This window comes from Rhinolophus hipposideros (genome assembly GCF_964194185.1).
Source record: "Rhinolophus hipposideros genome assembly, chromosome: 16".
Taxonomy (NCBI): domain Eukaryota; kingdom Metazoa; phylum Chordata; class Mammalia; order Chiroptera; family Rhinolophidae; genus Rhinolophus; species Rhinolophus hipposideros.
Window position 1 is genome coordinate 50,956,129 of NC_138062.1, and position 17,319 is coordinate 50,973,447.

Consider the following 17,319-nt stretch of genomic DNA (forward strand, 5'->3'; position numbering starts at 1 on the left):
GTGATTTTTAGCTCTCAGGCTGCCTACTCTGACATCCTTGAATCGCAGTGAGGGCCCTTTGAAAGGCAGAAGGAAGGGCAGTGCCACTACGAGGGCTGAGCCAGGCTGACTGCGGTGGCACAGCACCTGTGTGGCTCAGAACCCCAGGACTCCAACGAGTGTGACCTGAGTCAGTATTTGTAACTTCCTCCCATCTAAGACCCCACAGGAGGGAGGCATGCTGTTTGCATATTATTGAAAAGGGGAAAATGTCATAGATCCTAAGACTCCCCCCAGTGAGATGCCAAATGTGAAGCTGAGACCACAGGAATATGGAGGTGCTTGGCCACTCAGGACACACGCACAACTCTCCGTACTCGAAGGTCAGCCCATTCAAGTGCTGACTGCAGTGTCGTTCACCTCACACAGCCTCTGGGAGGACGCCAGGACCATCCTCGGTGACCACCCGGCCTCCCAGTGTCCCCTTGTGTGGTGCAGACAGATGGAGAGGCAGGGCTTCTTAAAATTGTGGATGCTTCTTTATTTACCAAAGGTGCTGCCCAGGGGCTGGTTCTGCCAGCCAGGCCTGTGGACAGCCATGGGCGGGGGGTCCCAGCTCAGTCTTGGTGGGCAAGGCTGGGGCAGCCTTGCTGTGGGGCAGTGTTCCCTCGCGGGGCCCACATGGGGCTCCTGCCTAGCGGCAGCAGGGTGACCAATAGGTGGTGGCACTGCTGTCTCAGGAAGGCACTTTCAGCTTCGGTGTCCCCAGGAAGAACTGCAGGACGCGGTCGGCCAGGAGTGCCAAGCAGAAGTCGAGGATTAGGACCTGGGCGATGACTAGTTTGAACTGCAGGGCAGGGAGTGACGGTGAGCTGGGTGCCCCCAGATGCGCCCAGTTTGAGTCCTGGGGCCACATCCGCAGGGCCACTCACCTCTATTGGGATGTCCACGAGGCCAAACTGGCTGTTGAAGTCAGGGGAGGAACCAAGGAGCAGGCCCACGATGGCCAGGAGCGACACTGCCAGGCTCCACACCAGAGGCCTGTTCTCGGGCAGGCTCTCCATAAAAGGCGGGCCCTGTGGGGACACAGACGGATGGCTGGGTGGTGTGGGGGCTGGGCGGCTGGGCAAAGCCTGCTGGGGCTGGGGCGGGGGCTGACCTTGTAGTTGATGGCGAACGTGGCCATCTGCATGGCCATGGCCATGATGTACACGGTGCTGTTGACCAGGCTCGGCTCGAACTCCTTGTACAGGTCCACGAACGGCTCCTGCCTACAGGGGCGTCAGGGCCGCTCTGCGGCTGCCTCTGCGCGGAGCCCGGGCTCTGCCTGGCCCCGGCTGTCCCAGGCTGACATCTGCAAGTGCACCCTCCTCCCATCTCCCACATCCCACCGCATGGACACTGCCTCCTCTGGGTACTCCCTGCACCCCCTGCTGGGGCAGCACTCACTTCTCAGGGCTCCGGGCCTGGGCCTCCCGGTACAGGTAGACGAGACTCAGGAAGTGCACGCAGAACTGGAGCAGGACCGTGAGGATGGTGTACAGGTTGAAGATATTGGGCAGGGGCCGCTCTCGAGACAGGGTCTTGAGGGGCTGCAGTGGTGGGGGTGTGTGTGAGGAGACAGATGGGTATTCAAGCCTAGAGTGCTGTGGGCCACCCACCAAGCCTGCCTTCTGCAGGCCAGGCGCAGAGCGGTCACCACATCCTGAGGCCACGGGTTGGCGCCAGCCCCCAGAACCCTGCTCGCTTGTGGCCAGTGCTAGGGCCCATGTTAGGGCCCGTGTTGTGCCCCTCGAAAGAGCCTCAGTCGGCACCTGCCCTGTCCCCCGCCCCCATCTGTAATGGGCAGACAACAGCTCCCATCCTGAGGGCGTCCTCGGCCACGAAACCTCTCAGCATCTCCAGGATGCCGTGGCTCAGCGAGGCAGAGGGGGCCCGTGGCTGGGGTGGGAGCCTGCTTTGCCTGGGGTGCCAGCCCACCTTGGAGCGGGAGATGAAAAGGAAGCAGCCAGCCAGCAGCAGCCCCTGCAGCGTGGCTTGGAAGTCGCTGAACTTGACGCCCTCCAGGTAGAGGACGCTCTGACTGTACGCTAGGATGAGGGCATTGAGCGCCAGGATCTTGAACATCTGCAGTGTGGTCACGAGCGTGCAGCGGCCTTGCTTGATCACGTGGCAGACTGTGTGGACAGGGGGTGGGGGAGGTAGGTGTGGGCATGGGTGCCATGCAGGGTGGGCGGGGGGACACGGAGGGCGGTGGCACTCACTGCACTGAATGGACGACAGCTTGGACGTGAAGGGCGCCGCGATGCTGGCGTCCCCCAGCTTCACAATGGGCATAGTCTCATCTTCCAGGTCCCGCAGCACCTGGCTCAGGCGGTCCTGTGGGGGGGCCGCAGGGGGTGAGATCTAGCCACAAGGGGGTGCTGGTGCCCTCCCTCCCAAGACTCACCCTCTGGGAGATGAGCTGCTCGTCTGAGGGCGAGAGCCCGGGCCTCTGCTTAGCAGCCCTGGAGGGGGCCCTGCCACCGCTGTTGCTCAGGATGGGGCTGTCCCGGGGGCGCCGCCTGCGCTCGACGACCCGCTCGGGGGCATTGGCCAGGAGTGCCACACCTGGGGGTGGTATATGTCAGGATCCAGGGGATCCCCGGCATCAGGCCAGATCGGGGTGCCCGCTCAACATCAAGGCAGTGCCACAGGCCTGAGCCAGACCTCCCCAAGAAGCACCTCAGAGAGCACCTATCTTACTTTCTACAAGTTACTTAAAAACAAAAACCTATAGGCAGATAACACTAAATGGGTCAAAAACTGATTTCTAAAGTTTATTGCCAAGGATCCCAGGAGGTAAATAACACTTGATAAAGGCTGTAGTCAATAAATAAAGCCAACAAATATGTTCCATCAACACAGACTGAAGGCCGTGAACCACCGGCAAATGCTTCAGCCCCAGCAGTGAGTCCCCACTTGTCCCATCTTTCTCTGGTCAGAGGGCCCGAACAAACCAAGTAGCATTTGCCCCCCGGAGCCTCCCTGCAGCCCCAGCCACACTGTTCCTCACATATCTGTGTCCCTCCTGACCTTGTATTCCTAATCCTATTGGCCCTGCCCATCCCCACACTGCCTCCTCATGCATGGTGACACGTCCCTGATGCTGAGCCCATGTTGGCAGAACAGTGAAGGAAGGAACAGCCCTTGCCCATGGGGCTTACCCACATCAGCGTGCTTCAGGGCACCCACGTCATTGGTGCCATCCCCACACATGAGGGTCACGTAGCCCAGCTCCTTCAGGCTGGTGATGACAAACTCCTACATGGGTAGAGAAGGGCCAAGTAAGCGCTGTGTGCCACCCCATCGCTCTGCCCGCCTGTCACCCCTGCACCTACCTTCTGTTTGGGGGCCACGCGGGCGAACACCTGCACGTGGGGGATGAGGCGCAGCAGCTGCTGGGGGTCCGTGGCCTGCAGGTAGGCCAGGCCATCGCCTGTGAGGCACAGCGCATGCTCCAGGGCCAGTGCCTTCGGGGAGCCCTGGACCAGGGGCAGCACTATGCTGCCATCGATGGAGCACCACTCACAAGGCTGACCTGCAGGGCCAAGTGTCCAGGGTCAGTGATGGGGCTCAGCTGCCCGGGCAGACCCCCTCACGCGGACCTCACAGGCCTGGTCCCTGTCTCTCCTCTCTGGACACCTTCGTGATCCCTGTCCGTCCTTATACCTCCATAACCTCATGCACTTGGGACAACAGGGTCCCCCACAGAGGTCATCCACAGGACCCAGGGCCTGAGCCACTCTCCTGAGACCATATGAAGGGGTCAGATTCGAACCCAGGCATATCCTCAGCCTGTTACTTAATTAGCCCTGCAGCCTGCCTGAAACCCCATTCTTCCCGGGTCGGAGCACTGCAAGTCACTTCCTCCAGCCAGACACTTGCTATCCATTTCCTCTTTCCAGCTGACAGGCCCACTAGCCCTCCCGGGACTGGATGGCTCACCCTGGACTGTCTCGGCTGGGCAGGAAACCCAACTTCCACCCAGCTTTCGTTGTGCTTTTGTTAGAGCAGCTGCGCTTGCCAATCAACAGACCTAACAGCCACCTGCCAACAACCCCTGGGCTCTGAAGAGCCCAGCACTTAGAGCTGGACGGAGCCCAGGGACCAGCAGTGCAGACTGAAAGGCTGGGAGGTTCCAGAAGCCGCCCTGGCTGGGCACTACCAACACCCTCCCCTGGCCTGTAGCCCCGTGATATCCCTGGTTATATGTTGCCAGGCCCTGCGCTGGGTACCATCCTTTGGCACCTGACAGACCCCATCCCACCTTGATTGATGCAACTCTGGGGCACCACTTTGCAGAGAACTGAGGGACCAGTTTTTGGCCACTCAGAAGTGGTCAATGTCTGGAGTCAGGCCTGGGTTTAACTGGGTTTAAATGTAACACTGACTGACCTGGGTGGGTGGGTTCACTTCTGTTTCAATGTCTATAAAGCAGGGTCCCTAGGTGGCATGGGAATGGCAAGCCCTCCTGTGCAGGGCGGAGGGCTGTGGCAATGTACACCAAGCCCTCTGCCCAGGGCCTGGCCACGCCAAGCACCGGCACCAGCAGTCTCTGAGCTTGGGAGGGGGGCACATGCTGTGCACAGGCAGCTTGCCAGGCCCAAGGTGGGCACGACAATATGAAATGCGGGCTGATGTGACTACACTCAATTGCCTTGAGGTCGGAAGCCATCCTTCATCTAGGAGCCAGTGACTGACACATGGGTATGGAGCTCCTCGACCACATGGCCCAAGGAGCAGGGCTGTGACTCATAGGCCCATGTCACACTGCTGCCACCATCACAGGTACTCAATGAACTGGGCATGCTCACTCAGGTCAGGAATGCAGGAGAGCCACCAGGACAGGAGCTGTTCTTGGACTCACAGTCCCCCCCGCCACTCAGGCTCTCACCTTTCTCTGTGGGGGGCTGCAGAATTAGCGTGTGTGCCTTCTCAATGAAGTGTAGCTCCTGAGCCACATGGCAGGCAGTGAGAGGGTTGTCACCTGTGATCATGATCACCTGGGGAGAGGGTGGAGGCTCAGGGGGGCAGAATTCTAACCTGGAGACCCGGTGACTGAATTCCCTCTAACAAAGGCCACAGAGGAAGGTCCTGCCTCTCACTGGGGACTGGGCTTCCAGGGCCACAATCCGCCCACCCAGGGGTGTTTCATGAAAACGACACATGGATGTGTGTCTTCCTGAGAACACCCATTACTTTTCTTTGCAGTATAAACTACGAACCTTGGTGTGGACCTTCTTGGCTTGGTAAGTGCCCAGGAGGCTGTGTCCGGGGTGGGGGGAACCCCACACTCCAGCCTCCCAGCTTAGAGCTGGCGAGGCCTACTAAATGCCAGGCGAGGACTAACCACGTCACCACCCTCTCTCCCAGACTGCTCACTTATCTACCACCCCCTACACTGCATCCTGAGTCTCAAACTAGAGAATACCAACCACCAGGACATACAGATCAAAGCCATGGGACACACAGATGTGGCCGGCCTGGGTATTGCCGCCATGGCTTCTGACTCAGCCTCAGTCCCCCAGGGATGCTGGAGGCCCAAAGATGCACAGCGAGAAGGGCAGGCCTGGGTTGGGTCCCAGAGCCTCTCAGCCCAGCAGCACGAATGCCCAAGCCATAATGGAGCTTGGCCCAAATCCACAGCATCCACTGCTGAAACCCGGACACCCACACCCCCTTGCTGCCGAGGGTGTAAGTGTCCTCTGCTATCACATTCCGCCCCGGTAAGGAGGAGCTGAGACCCACCAGCCCACCACCAGAGGGGCCCGGGGTGGAGAGGCCCAGCAGCCGTACCCGGTGGGAGGCGTTCTGAATCTCCCGGATCACAGCCTTGGAATCAGCCTTGAGTGGGCAGGAGACCACGATGAAGCCGACGAACTTGAGGTTGCACTCCAAGGCCTCCCGCTTGACCTCCCGGGCCTGGATGGACATGGGGATACCCTCATGACCCGTCTCTCCTCAATTTCCCAAGGGTGGGTGGGTAGGTCAGAAGAAGGCCGTATCCTCCCTTGGGGTACAGGGGCTTGACAGTAAGTGGGTGCTCCCCGCCTGACGGGTGCTTGTGCTCCCTGGTGTGGACATGGCACATTGCAGAGACCTTGTGCCTTGGCTGCTGTCATTAAAGTCAGGGACTCTCCTTTGTTAACTACCTAGCACACACTCATCCTCACACATGTCACAGCAGAAACCAAAAAATCCCCACTCCCGTGGAACTTGTCTACCAGAAGAAGTATGCAATAAAGAAAAATCAGGATCAGAGTGCTGAATGTGATGAGAGAAATGAAGGCAGAGGAACAGGGCAGACAGGGCCAGGGGTGAGGTCGAGCAGGAGCGGCTCGGAGAGGGATGTGCCGAGGTGTGTATGCTGGAAGGATCCCTTGGTCTCTTCTCCTTCACTGGGTGCAGGCTGCATGAGGGCCAAGGTGGAAGCAGGCGAAGGAGCAAAGTTGGCAGCAAAGGTGGGAGAGCTGATGAGATGTGGGGTTTGACCCGGAGCTGCGGATCCCCCAAACCATTCAGTGACCAGGTGGCTGGGCTAGGAAGGGCAGGGCTGGGCTGGAAACTGCTCCTGCCCATCTAAGATGACGTTCCCCAAGGGTGGGTGAGGCCCCGTGGGTGTGGGTATAGGAGGCCGAAGTGGTCCCATGAGATAGTCCCATGTGGGCAGGGCACCCAGCAGAGGAGAAGGGACTGAGGACTGTGTGCCACCTGGAGCCTCCAAAGGTAGAGGCTGGGGAGGAGGAAGATGAAATCAGGTTTGCTCACAGTGGCACTGTGGGGACACAGGGTGACGCAGACGGGAGGCTGATAGATGGGGAGCCTGGGCCCTTACCTGCTGGTGAGTGAGGTGCCCCAGCTCCTTGTATCCCAGAGCCAGGACGCGGGCTCCTTCCCGGGAAATCTCCGTGTGGATATGGTGATAGTTGGGTGGGCACTGGGCGAACTGCAGGGAACGCAGGGGACGTCAGCGACTGCCTCGCACCAACCTCTCCCCCAAACCCCAAGGCTGGGCCTGGCTCACCATAGAGTGCAGGGTTTCAGGGGCCCCCTTCACAGCCGCGATGTAGCAGAGGTCTGTGGAGCCCGGCTTCTCATAGGAGGCGAGCACGGACATTCGCTTTAGGGCACTGGCAAAATGAAAGCGCTGGTGAATTTTCAGCCCCTGAGTTTTAATACTTCGGGGGAATACTTTCTCATCTGGAAACAAATAAGTACGAGTCCTGAGGGCCTTCGCTCCAAAGAGGCAGCCAGGCCCCCGCCTGCCCCTCCTCGCTCCCCCCACCCCCAGAACCAGGGCCTGCGGGGGCTCATGGCTTCAGGGGGTCAGAAGCGGGAGACCTGGGCTTGGAGGACCCCGCCCCGTAGCTTTAGGTGTGGTTGGCTCCAACTGAGAACCCAAGAGTGTGGCCTGCCCCAGGTCAGAGGTGCCTGTGTCCACCCACCAGCCCGAGTTGGACAGTCTCTCAGGGTCTGGCCTGCCTGCCCGGGCCTGAGAGCCGGCAGTGTGCCTGCACTGGGTCCGAGATTCCAGCCCCTCACCTTTGGTCAGTGTCCAGTCCACAGCTGTCAGCATGGCCTTCTCAAGGGGGTCACCCACCAGGGTGCCGTCGTCCAGCTGCATGAGGGAGTGGCATGAGGCCAGGGCCCGGTGCGTTTCTATGGGGATGTTGGACACGGGGGTCACCTCCTTCCCGTCTCTGCAAGGATGGGAAACAGCTGGTTACAGAGTGGAGGGACCCCTGGGAAGTGCCAGCTAGAATAAGGGATGGGCCCCCATACTTCATGCCAGTCACTGTGGGGGGTTATGGGATGTTCATGTGTCCCTCGTTACACCTGCGCCTGTCTCATGGATGTCCCTAGAGGTCACGTGGCTGCTCGGAGCCCAAGGTAACTCCCATGTCACTGTCACTCACGCCAAGACTGGGTAGTAGGGTCTCTGACAGGCCCTCAGTTTGGGGCCTTGGGAAGGGCAGCGGTTAGTCCCTGGAGCTCCCAGAAAGCCCGCTACTGGCTTAGGTGCCTCGTGGCACAGGCCTCCACACTCACCTGAGCCCGGCCACACCGCGCACCACCAGGCTGTCGCTGGTCAAGGTCCCTGTTTTGTCAAAGCAGCACACCTCCACCTTGCCAGCAAAGGGGATCCGGAAGGGCTCCGTACAGTACATGTCTGGGAGACAGAGCCAAGGTCAGGGGTCCTGCCACCAGGCCCCACCACTCGGTGCCCTGGCCCTGCCCCAGGCACTCACAGAGCTTGGCCAGGGCGATTAGGGAGGTATTGACGGCCAGAGACAGCTCGATGGGCAGCTCAGGGGGCACGACTGACGTGAGGATCAGTGTGCATTCCAGAAACAGCTTGTAGCGGTTGCGGCTGGGGTCCTTGGTGCCTGCGGAGACAGGGCCTGCCAGCCTGGCGCAGTGGGCACAAGACCCAGCAGACGGGGGGGGGGGGCATGGCGCTTACCTTCCACCCACACATAGGCAGCTGCTGCGATGGCAAAGACCAGGAGAAAGAGGATGAAGACAAACGTCTCCAGGTTGTTCGCAGTCACTCTCTTGACTCCGAAGAGGATCGTGCGCAGCAGCTTACCCTGGAGGGACAGACATGGGGCCTTTCCTAAGCGGGGGGTGTGGGGGTGGCAGCGTCCCCTGCCTGAGGGCATCAGGGCCAGATACTCCCGCAGCTCACAGGAAGCACGTGCCCTGGGAGGACCCATGAGTCCTGCAACTGATGACGCCCAAACCACATGGCTACATGGGCATCTGCAACTCAGCCAAGAGCCATGGAGACCAACGGCTGAGGCCTGGGTGCTGGGGAAGGACGTGGCTGAGGTGGGCACATGAGCTCCTGGAAGGAGGTCTGGCCATCACCTCTACCAGGCCGTCCACCTGTTGCTTTACCGAGTTTATGAGCTCCATTCTATTTACGACCCCAAAGCACATGGTAACAGCTGGTCTGCTGTCTGCTCCCCACCAGTTCCCTCAGTTGGGGAGAGTGGGCCTGGTCTGGGGCTGACATCCGCACGACCTCTGGCCCAGGAGTGGGGTGCACGTTTTGGGGTCTGACAGGGCTGCTGTCTTGAGTGTCCATTACCTGTCCTGGGCCCCCCCCTCCCAGAGCCAGGTGAGGCGCCACACCTGGGATGTGTTGAATCCAGTCCTCAGAACGTAGGCGACACACCCACTGTCGACCGCTGTGGAGAAAAGCAGAGCCAGCGTTGTTTTGGTCTGTTCCTCTGAACTCCCTCACGGCCAAGCAGACGTGGAGGGGTGGGGGTGGTGGGGCCAGGACACCCCCAGACACCCCAAGGCACCTACGCTTCAGGCCCGTGGTGGCCTTCTGTGGGGGGATGTGCTGCACCACCTTGGTGCCCCCAAAGATGACATGGAGCCGGGAGTCGGCCTGCAGGTCCAGCACACGGTTGGGGCTGAGGTCTTCGATGGGCTCCTGGGGAGAAGGAGCGGACAGTGAAGCTGACGGCCGGGCCCCTCGGCCTCCTTCTCCAGGCCGTCTCTGGAGACCTGGAGCCTGGGCCTGGAGGAGCCCACCTGCTCCTTACAGAGCTCCTCGCCAGGCCCAGCACATCTCACCAGGGACACAGGCCCCACCTGGTCTTCTCTGCACCTGCGTCCACGCCCTGTAACCTGGTCTCTCCCAGGAACCATACCTTCCCCGTTGCCCTCAGTCCATGTCGGTCTGTTACCTCAGGGCACCTAGATGTCCCAATGCCGTGAAACTCTCGTCTTCTCTTCCACTACCAGCGACCTTTCCTCCGTCCAGGGCACTGACCCCGCCAGGAGACCTGGCAGCTCAATCCAGATGCCACCCCCACTCTGCCTCCTCCCGACTCCTGGGTTGGGGCTCCTCTGAGAATGGGTCAGCAATGCGCCCGAGTGGACGGCCCTGCCACGCACCTTCATCTGTGGCACTGACTCCCCTGTGAGCATGGCCTCGTCCACGATGCAGCGGCCCCGCAGCAGCAGCACATCGCATGGCACCAGGTTCTCCTGTGGCGAGCGGCCTGCAGGACAGGGCCAGAGGGTCAAGGAGAAACCGCGGCTGGGCTGCCACCCAGATGGGAGCAGAATGGGCCTCACCGATGGAGACGATGTCCCCGGGAACAATCTCGTCGCTGGCAATGGGCCTCCATTTGCGGCTTCGGTAGACCTGGGTGGGGTGGGGTGCGGTCAGCTTTGGGAACGTGCCCGCACCATGCCTAGCCGAGACTGCAGGGACCCTGCTGACCTCACCTGGATCATGTGCGGCTTGTTGCCCATCTTTCGGATCTCAGACATGTTTCGCATCTGCTGCTGCACCAGAGACGCCTCGAAGGCCACCAGCATGGACAGCGTGAAGACGCTGTAGTACCAGTACTCGTCCAGGCACCAGAGCCCCACGCAGAACACCTGTCCCCGGGAATGCAATGAGGATGCCTGCTGCACCCCGAGGCCTGTTCTACCCAGGGACTCTGACCCACCGGGACAGGGAGCTTTTGGGGTTTGGAATTGGATGCAGGTCGCTCTGGCTGTGAAAGCCCTAAAGAACGGGGTGGGGAGAAGGGCCAGAGCTGCAATTTTACCTGGAACACAAAGAAGGGTGCCGTGGCTCTCTCCTTGAACAGCTCTGAGAAGTCAGGCACCACCATCTCGGCCCTGCAAGAAACCAGACCCCAGGCCCTACTCATGGGGGCAGGCCTTGGAGGCCCCACCCTGACACCTCTTCCTGGGCCTCCCCAGGAAATGAGAAGCCCTGGCAAGCTTCTAGATAGGACACTCCATCCAACTATGGCTGTCGCTGTCCCCGTCCCCGGAGCACCAGGGCAGGCAGACTGACTGCTGCGGCCCCCTGCTCTGCAGAACCCAGATGAAGCTTCTGAAGTAGCAACAGGTCCTTCAGGCAGCTGCCCCCAAGTGGGGCTGGTGAGGGATGAGAACTCCTCATCTGGTTGGGTGATAAGGCAAGTGGAGAAGGAACATCTGACTGGGACTAGAGCCCTGAAGGAGGCCCGGCAGCCCGATGCCAAGAAGCCCCACTGGGCCTGCAATATGGTGCCTGAGCCTCACCCCACCCTGGAGAGGGAAGGTCTGGAGCCAGGATTTTCCAAAAAACTCCCCGAATCAATGCTTCGGAATGTGAGGAGCAGGGCCTGTCCTGCAGCACTGTGTATAGTGGGCGCCCTCTGACCAGAGGACCAGCCAGGTCAACTAGGGCCGTCCTCGTTCTGCCCTTGAACCGTAGGGATGTCCTGGACGGGGGATGTGAGAGAAAGAAACCACAGTGGTCCCACCCTGTATTGCACTGGGTGCCATTACATGAGCAACAATGGGGTGAGAGGGGATGTCCCAGGCTGCCACTGTGGCTGGCCTGGTGGTTGGGGATCGGTAAACATTTCTTGCAAATCTTCCTATTGGATTGACAGTTGTGGTACACAATTAAGTCAGGAAAGAATTCCCTAGAGATTCCGAGTCTTTTCAGGTCTCCTGTCATGGTGGCCAGGACGGGGGCTCTGCCCTGTCCCAGCCGCGTGTCAGCACTGGCAGTTTTGATGAAGATTAAAGGTGCAAGTGCACACACAGAGCACCTGCTTCTACCTGGTACAAAGAAGAGCTACTCTGATCAATGACGTCTTTTTTATCACCATTCTTTAAGTGCCAGGATGTGTATGAGGAGAGTGGCAAGAAACTGCATTTAAAGGAAGAATTCGAAATGAAGAGGAGGCTTACAAAAACAAAGGTGAACAGTCAATTCTTGTAGGCCATAGCCCAAGCTCCCCAGGAAGACCTGAGGACTCCTGGCCGCGAGCCCTCAAGGGCTTCTGTCAGCGGGCCAGTTCAGGGGAAACTGCACTAGAGCACATTTCTCAAAGGGTGCCACCTTCACCTGGGAAGTTTCATGGAAAAGGTGGACTCCTCCACCCCACTTCTCAGGCCCCTGGACTCAGGAGTGGGAAGGGGCAGATACGGGAAAGGGGCTACCGGCCGGGACAGGTACAACCCACGAGGATGTCAGGACTCACTTGTTGCTCCCAAACTTCTTCTCAGCTGCTCGGATCTCTGAGTCCTCTTGGAACCCTCTGTTGCTCTGATAGTAAGAGAAGGAGTTTCCCACAGGAAAGGCCACGGGGAGGAAGCGTTTCTTCTCCAGGGCATCATAGGAATACTTGATCTTCTGGAATTCGAAGGACAGCACCTCCTGCCCACCTTCGCCCTGCAGGAGAAGGCGTGTTTGTGGCAGAGGCCCCTCACCTGGGGGTGTCAGCGCCTGGGAATCCCACCCAAGCCCTGAGTTGGGCGGTCTGGCAGGAGGTCCCTACCTCATCACGGTGCAGGGCCACGAGCTCCGTGGAGCCATTGTTGGGGGTTGGCACTACCTTCACGAAGGTTGCTTTGCTGAGGTCGTACTCCTGCGAGAGGCAAAGCGATGCCGCTGAGCCCTTCTCAACCCCACAGCCCCCACTGGGCTCCGGGTGCTGGATTGGCCACTCCCCAGTCTGTCACTGGGACAAGGGACACCATCAAGTCATTCCTTTGGTCCCATGTCATCAAGTCAGGGCATCAGACAGCATGCAATGCCCAGGGCTCTGTTGACAGGTGACATGAACTCAAAGAGGAAGAACACTGTCCAGCACAAGGTAAACCCTTGATCCACGTGAGCCAAGCCCTGTCACAGCCCACCTGGCCTGCAGCGGCTCAGCTTCCTACCCCCACTCCATACTACTCTCGCTGTGTCCTCCCGCAAGGACGACGCATGAGGCTGAAGGCTTGTCCTTGCCTCAGCTAAGTGGCTTGGCATGTGCTGTTCTCTGTGCCTAGACACAGTAAAACAGGCCTTTACTCAAATGTCATCTCAGGAGGCCACCTCTGGATGCCCCAGGTAAAGCTCCCTCATGACATCTCTATCCTCATCGCTATTCTCTATTTTATTTTTTAAATTTTTTAAAAAATTAGTTTCAGGTGTACAAAGCAACATAGTAGACATTTAAACCCCTCCTAAAGTGATAATCCACTCCCCAAGCCACTACCCCTCTGACATCTTATATAGCTGGTATCTTCCCTATATTATGCTCCACATCCCGTGACTATATACACCTATATGTTTAGTTATAGTTGACATGCAATATTCTACTTCAGCTCTTCATGTGCATAGCACATTGGTCAGGCATCTACACAGTCTGTGACGTGATCCCCCTGGTAAGTCCAGTGCCCATCTGGCACCCTACATGGTCTTTACAATATTGTTGATTATATTCCCCATACTGTATTAGCTATCAACTTGTATTTCTTAACACCTTACTTTTTTCACCTGCCCCCAAACACATTCCCATCGATCACCCTGACAGATCTAGTCCCTTTCTGGCACTATACCTACTTATTACAATATTTTTGACTATATTCCTTATACTATACCCTACATCCCCATGACGACTGTATAACAACCAATTTATTCTTCTTAATCCCTTCCCCTTTCACACATCCTTAGCCCTCCTCCCATCTTAAAGAAGTCCCTCTAAGAGTCCTTATAATACTGTTTGGTGGTGATGAACTCCTTCAGCTTTTCCTTGCCTGGGAAGCTCCTTATCTATCCTTCAATTCTAAACGATAGCTTTGCTGGGTAGAGCAATCTTGATTGTATGTCATTGATTTTCATCACTTAGAATATTTCCTGCCATGTTCTGGCCTGCAAAGTTTCTGTTGAGAAATCAGCTGCCAGTCTTATGGGGGCTCCCTTGCAGGCAACTAACTGCTTTTTTCTTGCTGCTTTTAAGATTCCCTCTTTGTATTTAACCTTTGGCACTTTAATTATGATGCGCCATGGTGTTGGCCTCTTTGGGTTTATCTTGTTTGAGACTCTGTACTTCCTGGGCTTGTATGTCCATTTCCTAGGATCTAGGTTAGGAAAGTTTTCTATCATTATTTCTTCAAATAGGTTTTCAATTCCTTGCTCTGTCTTCTCCTTCGGGTACCCCTGTAATGTGAATGTTGGTACACTTGATATTGATATTGTCCCAGAGGACCCTTAAACTCTCAATTTTTTGGCTTTTTTTCTTTTTGCTGTTCTAGATGGGTGTTTTTTGCTCCCTTATCTTCTACATTGCTGGTTGGATCCTCTACTTCATCTAATCTACTGTTGATTCCCTGTAATCTTCATTTCCTTTGTTGTATCATTTATTTCTGACTGGTTCTTTTTCATGTTTTTCATTTCCATTTTTATGAGATCACTGAGCATTCTTATAACCAGTGTTTGGAACTCTGCGTCTGATAGATTGCTTACCTCCGTTTCACTTAGTTCTTTTTCTGGAGCTTTGTTCTGTTCTTTCATTTGGGACATGTTTCTTTGTCTTCCCATTTTGGCTGCCTCCCTGTGTTTGTTTCTATGTATTAGGTAGGGCTGCTATGTCTTCTGGTCTTAGCAGAGTAGCCTTATGTAGTAGGTGTGTTGTGGGGTTCAGTGGCACAGTCTTTCTGGTCACCTGAGCCATGTGCTCCAGGTATGTACCTTGTGTGGGTTTTGTGTGCCCTCCTCTCATAGGGAGCCTTGGATGATAATCACACATCAATGTGAGGGACTGGCCCTTGGGCTCACTGTTTGTAAGGACTGGCCTTGACTACAGTAGAAGGGTTGTTGTGCCAGGGCTGATCCTACAGAGCAGGATCAACCTCTGTGGGACTCTGCCCAATTCGCCCCTTGGGTGTGTTGTACTTGGAGAACGAGAGGAGATGCTCCAGCTCCTTTTGAGGCTGGCCACTGGGGGAAGCCAGCCCCAGGACCACCTTTGAGGGGATTTGCTGTAGGTCTATTTCAGCGCAGGGCCACCTAGCGGGAGCCAGAAAGAAATCTGCAGATGTCTGCTGTCCATGCTGTGCTTGGAAGAGCCTTTGAGAATTCTCTCTCTTTAGTGTTGATTGCAAAGTATGAGTTCTATCTCCCCCACTAACACCATGAAGGCAATGGGCTTTGTCTGTTTTGTTCACTGCTGTTTCCTCAGTACCTAAGACAATGTAGGCATCGAATGGAGCTCAATTAACACTCCTCAGTCATGAGTGCATCCACCCCACTGCTGCTGTGCTAGACCAAGCACTGCATATGTATTTGAGGGCAAGGCACATATGTGTGTGTATGTGTGTGTGTGTCACAGTGGTGATCCTGAAAAACAAGGTCCTGCCCCTCAGAGAGTTCATGGACAATGGAAACAGGCAGAAAATAATGACATAACATTACGAACTCTGGTAATGCCATTGGAAAAAAGTGCAAAGTACTACACAGGGCTAGCCCATACAAAGTGCTTTGCAGATGTTATCTATTTCTTCTCACAATGGCACCCTGAGGTAAGTGTTACAGTTCTCACTTGACACAAGGGGAAACTGAAACCCAGAGAGCAGAAGAACTGGCATCTGAGATCTCTAATGCAATCCCAGAACTGCCTGTCCTAACCCCACAGCTGCTTAGCTCCTCCTTGTTCTCCATCCCTGGAAAGGAAATTAAGTCACATATTTAAGCTTTGGACCAAAAGGCAGTTGGAAGATTGGGGGGTGGGGGTCACACTCCCCCCAACTCCCTTCTATTTTTCTGTCCCTCGTTGAGGTCTTTCATTGTACTGACTTGAATCCACCAAGCCCAGAAGTTTGAGCCCCACTCCTGGAATAAGGCTTGTTAGGATAGGGAGATTTCACTCTCAGAAGAGGAGGATTCAGTTCAGATTTGGAGTTAAAGATGGGGACTCCTGTCTCTTTCTGCAGCCCCTGGTGCAGTTCCCTTTCCCTCTTCTTTCAGCTGGCACAAACCTGGGATCAAAGTGGAGGCTGACCTCAGTGCCCATGGCTCCAAACCAGCCAGTGTTATCTGAGGGACGCCCAGAGGGCCGCAGTAGCACAATTACGGATATCAACTGCTGACCCAGCAGATATTTCTCATCCAGATTTGGGTGCAAGGGTCACATCCTGACAGCAGTCCTCACCATCATCACCCTCATCTTGCAGATGGACATAAGAGACGCCAAGCAGTTAAGTCACTTGCTCACAAATAGCTCCTGCTCCTCTCAATGCAGTGATTAACTGCATTTCAAGCTCATTTTGGTCGCAGTACTGGAGGCCTCTGAGCACTGGACAGCAGGAATCATGTTCAGTTTTCAAACAAAGCTTCCCAGACAGGAAAATCCACCCCGCAGGTGTAGCCTCACACTTTGAAAACCAAGGTGGGAGAGAGACGTCCAGGAAGGTAGGACCGTTTCCAGGAGAAACAATAGAGTACTCGCTAGGAGGGGAGCAACCATTAACTGGCCCTGTCACACAGTAACACATGCAAGGCCCTGCTCTAAACTTTTTATAGGTTTTCACCTTATGGAATCTAAATACCCACACCGGAGAGGAATTCCAGACAAGGGAGGTAAGCTGCACCACGATCGCATAACGAGTCGGAGTGGGACCAGAATGATGCCAGCGCTAAAGGGTGCAGTGCGCCCCTGGGGACCCAAGTGAGCAGGAGAGGCCCGGATCGGGCATCGACACGAACGCCGCGCCTAGGACCCGCGGCGAGGCCCGACGGTGCGGGGTCGCGGTCGTGCCCGTGCACTTACCGGGGTGCAGGTGAGCGCGCAGTGAGCGTGCACCGACCAATGCCCCGAGAGGACGGTGAGCGCGTGCGCGAGGCAGATAGTGGCGAGCACGAGCAGCGCGGCCTCGGGGATCTGCGCCCAGCTGCTGCCCCAGCCCCAGCAGCCGGCGGCCGCGGCGCTCAGCCAGGCCGGGTAGAGCAGCCCAGCGAACGGCAGCACCGTGAGACGCCGCAGCAGCGCCAGCCGCCGGTATGGCCACACGGCGGCGACCAGCTCGTCGCCGTTCGCTATGAGCGCCGGCCCGGCGGCCAGGAGCGTGCGCGGCTGCGGCCGCGGTTTGGGCTGCCCGCCGGGCCGAGCCCCGCAATGCCGGGCCCCGGAAGGCACCGCGTTGCTCACAGCCACCGCCGCCGCCATCTTTCCCAGCGCCGCGCTCGCTTCCGGGCAGAGGCCCCGCCTCACTTCCGATGCTTTACATCCGGTGACCCCTGGGCGCTGCCACAGCGGCCGCGAGTACGAAAGAGCCAGGACAGCGTAGGGGGCTGGGGCTGGAAGCGGCTACTCAGGGTGTCGCCATGACAGGATTGGCCGGAAAGAGCGTCCGGGCGCCGCCATGACAGAGCGGGTCTGAAAGAGCTCCGGCGCCTCCCTGCCCTGCCACGCCGCCCTGAGCCCGGAACACACGCGGCAAGGGGGCTGGGCGCCACTTTGACAACCTGAACCGGAAGCGGCTGGCCCTCCTCCG

General features: G+C 57.3%; 1 protein-coding gene across 2 annotated transcripts; it reads right to left on the reverse strand.

The window, feature by feature from the left end:
• Positions 1 to 500: 500 nt before the first annotated feature.
• On the reverse strand, positions 501 to 17,014 carry ATP13A1 (ATPase 13A1). Of its 2 annotated transcripts, XM_081076790.1 has the most exons (26): positions 16,596 to 17,014; positions 12,336 to 12,425; positions 12,039 to 12,229; positions 10,602 to 10,674; positions 10,273 to 10,428; positions 10,120 to 10,189; positions 9,937 to 10,043; positions 9,340 to 9,469; positions 9,160 to 9,215; positions 8,486 to 8,612; positions 8,271 to 8,408; positions 8,071 to 8,191; positions 7,564 to 7,721; positions 7,046 to 7,221; positions 6,857 to 6,967; positions 5,818 to 5,943; positions 4,916 to 5,024; positions 3,360 to 3,559; positions 3,186 to 3,282; positions 2,429 to 2,589; positions 2,244 to 2,358; positions 1,960 to 2,156; positions 1,429 to 1,571; positions 1,139 to 1,250; positions 912 to 1,055; positions 501 to 826 (listed from the first exon to the last, which is right to left on the reverse strand). In XM_081076790.1, exons 1-26 carry the CDS (start codon positions 16,989 to 16,991, stop codon positions 716 to 718), a joined length of 3,615 nt encoding a protein of 1,204 aa, XP_080932916.1. In that variant the 5' UTR covers positions 16,992 to 17,014; the 3' UTR covers positions 501 to 715. The 2 variants fall into 2 exon arrangements, with proteins under 2 accessions (XP_080932916.1, XP_080932917.1); XM_081076791.1 differs by lacking the exon at positions 12,336 to 12,425.
• Between the last annotated feature and the right edge of the window lie 305 nt (positions 17,015 to 17,319).

Excerpts from the sequence above, each read along its gene's own strand:
- ATP13A1 (XM_081076790.1), bottom strand. The coding sequence starts at position 16,991 with ATGGCGGCGGCGGTGGCTGTGAGCAACGCGGTGCCTTCCGGGGCCCGG. Across the intron at positions 12,426-16,595 it reads GCGCGCTCACCTGCACCCCG|GAGTACGACCTCAGCAAAGC; the intron begins GTAAGTGCACGG and ends TGCCTCTCGCAG. Across the intron at positions 3,560-4,915 it reads GCAGCCCCCCACAGAGAAAG|GTCAGCCTTGTGAGTGGTGC; the intron begins GTGAGAGCCTGA and ends TTGGCCCTGCAG.